Below are 5466 nucleotides of genomic sequence, written 5' to 3'. Positions count from 1 at the left end.
GTGTATCACCCGAACAACACCACCAACACCTGGTACGACGACAACAACAACAGCAACGATGGCGACGATGGTTTTATCGGAGAGGACGCGACGACTACCATCATCACAGTGTTAAAAGGAATCGTGATTGTGTCCATCATTCTGGGAGCGATATTCGGCAATGTTCTCGTGATTACCAGTGTCATACGGTTCGAGCGACTGCGAGTGATTACCAATTACTTCATCGTTTCCCTGGCCTTCGCCGACCTCCTGGTAGCCATGTTGGTCATGCCTTTCAACGCCAGCATCGAAATCAGCGGTAAGTGGGTGTTCGGACGCATCATGTGCGACGTGTACAACGCCAACGACGTTCTCTTCAGCACGGCGTCCATACTGCACCTGTGCTGCATCAGCATGGATCGCTACATCGCCATCATCCACCCGCTACAGTATGAGATCAAAATGACTAGCGGTCGCGTGGCCATCATGATCACCAGCACGTGGGTGGCGTCGATTCTCATTTCGTATATCCCAGTCCATTCCCAACTTTATACAACCCAGCAGAACAACCGGGCCTTGGACCAGGACCCGGAGACGTGCACGTTCATCGTGAATAAAATCTACGCCGGAGTTTCATCGTCCGTTTCTTTCTGGATTCCGGGCACGATTATGGTTTTCGTTTATGCAAAGATCCTCCTGGAGGCAAGAAAGCAAGAAAAGTTCATTCAATCCTCGGCCATGTACATGCGCTATAGCGATGCACACGAACGCCATAGCAACGGCGCAATTAGGGAAGGGGAAGTTCAGCGGTTCGAACGAAAGCGGATGAAGCGGGAACACAAAGCCGCCAAGACTCTCGGCATCATAATGGGAGCCTTCCTCCTGTGTTTCTTACCTTTCTTCCTGTGGTACGTGATCACCACTATGTGCGACTACTGCCCCTACCCCCCGGTTATAGGGGGGATGCTATTCTGGATTGGCTATTTTAACTCGTGTTTGAACCCCATTCTTTATGCTTACTTCAACAGGGATTTCAGAAGTGCTTTTAAGAAAATTTTACGAATTCAAAAAATGCCATGTGACCGAACGGACCCCACGACGCAGGCTCTCAACACAGCGTACGCCGATTTGAGGGAGTCCGGTAATGTGCGCATGTCCGCCAGTTCGGCCGGCAGGTGTTCTAACTCCTGATAGTGCACGTGCGTCTCTTTACTAAATGTTTGTTGTATATAAATTATATTATATATATTTTACATGCAATTTCAGTCAACGTTATCTGCTGCGGTTTGGGCTTACTTGTTCCAGCACGTATTTATTTAAATCTAGATTATTATTCACCATGCAAATTATGCACAGATTATTTTCAAAATGTTCGTTGGTTTAAATTAAAACACTTTAATGTAAACTATTATATTTGTTTCTTTTTTCATAATATAAGATTTAAAAAAAAAAAAATCTTTTATTCAAACCTGATTATTCGAAGAAAAAGAAATAGTTTGCTAAAGAAAAGATGGGATTCCGGTAATATGTTCTATCTTTCATATACACCATATCTCGAATATCCTCTAGCCGGGTTCTGTTCTATCTTTCATATACACCATATCTCGAATATCCCCTAGCCCGGTTCTGTTCTATCCTTCATATACACCGTATCTCGAATATCCTCTAGCCGTGTTCTGTTCTATCTTTCATATACACCATATCTCAAATATCCTCTAGCCGTGTTCTGTTCTATCTTTCACATACACCATATCTCGAATATCCTCTAGCCGGGTTCTGTTCTATCTTTCGTATACACCATATCTCGAATATCCTCTAGCCGTGTTCTCGTTGTAGCGCTAGAGTTCATTTAGTGTTAAAAACGGTTAATCTTGACATTTCCACCGACAGAAGGATCGTCAAGTACTCTGGCTAAAGCACACTTTCGTAAATCTGATGTCACAGTCCTTTAGTCTGATTTTTTTGGTGAGTGACCCATTGTGTTTCTGTTAAAGGGACATTCCTGAGTTTGCTGCATTGTAAGATGTTTCCGACTAATAAAATATTGCTACGATTAAACTTACATATTAAATTTATTTTCTTGTTTAGAATATCAGTGTCTGTATATTCAGTGTGTTTCTTGTCATCTTAATATTTGTAAGAAGCCCAAACTGGATTTTGTCTTCAAATAATTTCGTACGTACGTACGTACAAATATTAGAACGATCAGAAACACTTTTAATATACAGCCACTAATATTCTAAACAAGAAAATATATTTAATATGTAAGTTTAATCGTAGAAATATTTTATTAGTTGATAAAATCTTAAAACATTGCAGCAAACTCAGGAATGTCCCTTTAAGGATTTTATTTTATTATTTCTAAATGCATTGTAACCAGGTATGTGGTGACGTACCGGCATACGCTAATCTCTTAGAAGCTGTTTAACAAATACTTGACATTTTCTATGAAAAGAGTATATAATAAAGCTGTTAAATAACAAATACCAAAGAACTAACTATTTTTTTGATTGCTTGGAGACATTTTAAAAATAATATACTGCGTTAAAGATTCGTCCACACGGTGCGACGAGTAGTAACGGTTTTTATTACCCATATGGTTAAACTATCTTGGTTCATATGAAACATTTATGAGAACGTCGGTCAAACGAGGTCAGTGATACATGAATTAAAATCCATTATGAGTAATACTTAGGGTATTAAACTCTCTACCATTTCGTATCAAGTTATGTCCCTCGTTAAATAATATTCATGGCCAGTCGCTAAAACTCGTGAAATAATTTTTATTGTCACCAGCTGAAGTTCGTGACAACTGCAAATTATTGCATAACCATGATATGAAATGGAAGCTCGTCTAATAGCCTATATGTACGATATGATGTTGTTAAAATCAGTATTAGGAGAGTGAAATGAACTGAGATCTTACTAACGTCTCTGTCTCGCGAACTGTCATTCCTAATGTTGTGTTACGGCTTGTTTAACTACCGGCAGATTTAATCAGGCGGTACTTTGATTGGTTGAAAGAAAAGTATTATGAGCACGGGATAACGTTGTGTTTAGTGGGGTCTATTAACAAAGACTTACACGTGGAATGACACTAAGTTCCGAGTTCAGTCTCGGCGTGCACCACACACCATGTTACAATTGTACAATTGTTGTATGTTATTATAAAACTGCCATTACTAGCAAACCTTTTGACATCGAATAGCCGATGATTAATTAAGCAATGTGCTCTAGGGGTGTCGTTAAGCAAAACAAACTTTAATTTTACTGTCAAACCAAGTAGTGACTCTGCTGTTGTTTTACTACAATAATTGAAAATCTGTTTGACTGATGTCGGGGTGGGCGTCAGGTTATGCATGCTACTTAGTCGTCACAGAGTCTAGCAATTTAAAACAGTTAATATTGTCAGTGGCATACGCATCCATATAGTATGAACATTTTGGGTTATGTAGTGTCAGACGGATTTTTATTACACACCTATTCAATCTTACTATGGTGATAAATACATTTTCAAACCATGTGCGATCTAGGCCGAAACTTGTAAAAGGGGTTTTTACTGGCGTTTATTAGCGCTTTTTTTATTACTGACTTCATGTCTGATCTACAAATTAGGTCACATCGTATTTGAAACATTTCACAAGATTCCCTAAGAGTGATTTTTAACGTTAAGAAAATCCACGAAAGGAGGATTGATTAATATAGGCTATTTAAAACTTTTGTACACTCTGAAATACCTTTCAAATGAACAGGTTTGACCAAATTACTATATCAAGAAAATAACTACGTTTAAAACTCAAATACTGCTAATTGTTGTGCGAGTGCTACATGCTGTACCTAAAGGTGAACGAGAAAAAAAACCCCATGTTTTAACACATACACAAATGCACCATTCATTGTTGTAAAAGAGCCAATACCTTTGCTATAGACCATTGCCAGGCTATAGTATGTTCCAATACTGTCAATAAGTGTTACATGTACTTTGTGTTTTAATCGTTGCTATGGGCGGGGACTAGTTCAGTCGGTAGAGCGCTTGCCGCTGTGCATCGACTGTAGGTTTAAACTCCGATTAGCGACTCTTTTCTTCCGCGTCACAAACCAGTGTCCCATTTACCAAAGGCGGCGGTATGTGCTGTCGTGTCCATGGGAATGCATATAAACGATATATTGCAGCTAATGAAAAACGTGGAATAGAACAGAATAGAATTCTCAAACGTTTTACATTAAACGGCCCAGGATTAATAAGACAATGTGCTATAGCTATGTCGTTGGCACTTTTCTCTGTACTGTCTCATAATTTAGTTTTATCGTCCATGACTCTGAAAATGGTACGGATCTTTCATTTTCATACCTCATTACTCCACGCCCCGTATACTGTTCGATTTCTATACTTATTTTTATACGTAATATCCCGTTTGAAAATTTCAGTATGCTGATTTGCCAGCAATATGATATTTAAAAACACGTGATTTGTATTATAATTCATAAATAACATATAAAGAATAAGTTCGTTTTGTTTAACGACAACACTAGAATACATTGATTTATTAATCATCGGCTATTGGATATCAAACATTTTGTAATTTGGAAACCGGCTACATGTTTCCATTCTTAGGTCAGGTCAGGTCATAGGGTTTTACGTGCACATTCAGAACAAGCTGTTGTAGCGCACGCCTGTCGTCCATGACAGGAAAGGTGAGGGGAGGGGAGAGGAGGGACCGCCTGCACTGGCAGGTGCAAGGGAGCACCAGCAGCCCGATCGAATCGGTAGCAGGCGGATGGGGATGGTGGTGGTGCTATGGAATTTTGAGTGGAGCCGTTAATGCCAAAGAGAAAAGGGGTGCGCAATTTTGATTGAGGAAATTTGGCGCAATTTTGAACGGTCGGTCGAAAGGAAAATGGCCGAGCTAATATAGGTTTTGATATTAGTGAATCGAGAGTAGCTCGTTTCCATTTTTAGCAAAGGATCTTTTATATACGCCATCCCACAGACAGGATATACCAGTGGTGGTGCACTGGCTGGAGTGAGAAATAGCCCAGTGGGTCCACAGACAGGATATACCAGTGGTGGTGCACTGGCTGGAGTGAGAAATAGCCCAGCAGGTCCACAGACAGGATATACCAGTGGTGGTGCACTGGCTGGAGTGAGAAATAGCCCAGTGGGTCCACAGACAGGATATACCAGTGGTGGTGCACTGGCTGGAGTGAGAAATAGCCCAGTGGGTCCACAGACAGGATATACCAGTGGTGGTGCACTGGCTGGAGTGAGAAATAGCCCAGTGGGTCCACAGACAGGATATACCAGTGGTGGTGCACTGGCTGGAGTGAGAAATAGCCCAGCGGGTCCACAGACAGGATATACCAGTGGTGGTGCACTGGCTGGAGTGAGAAATAGCCCAGCGGGTCCACAGACAGGATATACCAGTGGTGGTGCACTGGCTGGAGTGAGAAATAGCCCAGCGGGTCCACAGACAGGATATACCAGTG

General features: G+C 41.0%; 1 protein-coding gene across 1 annotated transcript in view; it reads left to right on the top strand.

Moving 5' to 3' along the window:
- Positions 1-1384, top strand: part of LOC121384389 (octopamine receptor beta-1R-like) — a 1689-nt gene extending 305 nt beyond the window's left edge. The window contains exon 1 of the mRNA XM_041514772.1: positions 1-1384. This exon is cut by the window's left edge and continues 305 nt beyond it. Within this exon, the coding sequence (XP_041370706.1) occupies positions 1-1170 (1170 nt within the window). The 3' untranslated portion in view covers positions 1171-1384.
- Positions 1385-5466: the final 4082 nt, after the last annotated feature.

The sequence above is a fragment of the Gigantopelta aegis genome, chromosome 10, assembly GCF_016097555.1.
Source record: "Gigantopelta aegis isolate Gae_Host chromosome 10, Gae_host_genome, whole genome shotgun sequence".
Taxonomy (NCBI): domain Eukaryota; kingdom Metazoa; phylum Mollusca; class Gastropoda; order Neomphalida; family Peltospiridae; genus Gigantopelta; species Gigantopelta aegis.
Note: the sequence above shows the minus strand (reverse complement) of the source record. Positions and strands in the feature narration are given on the sequence as shown.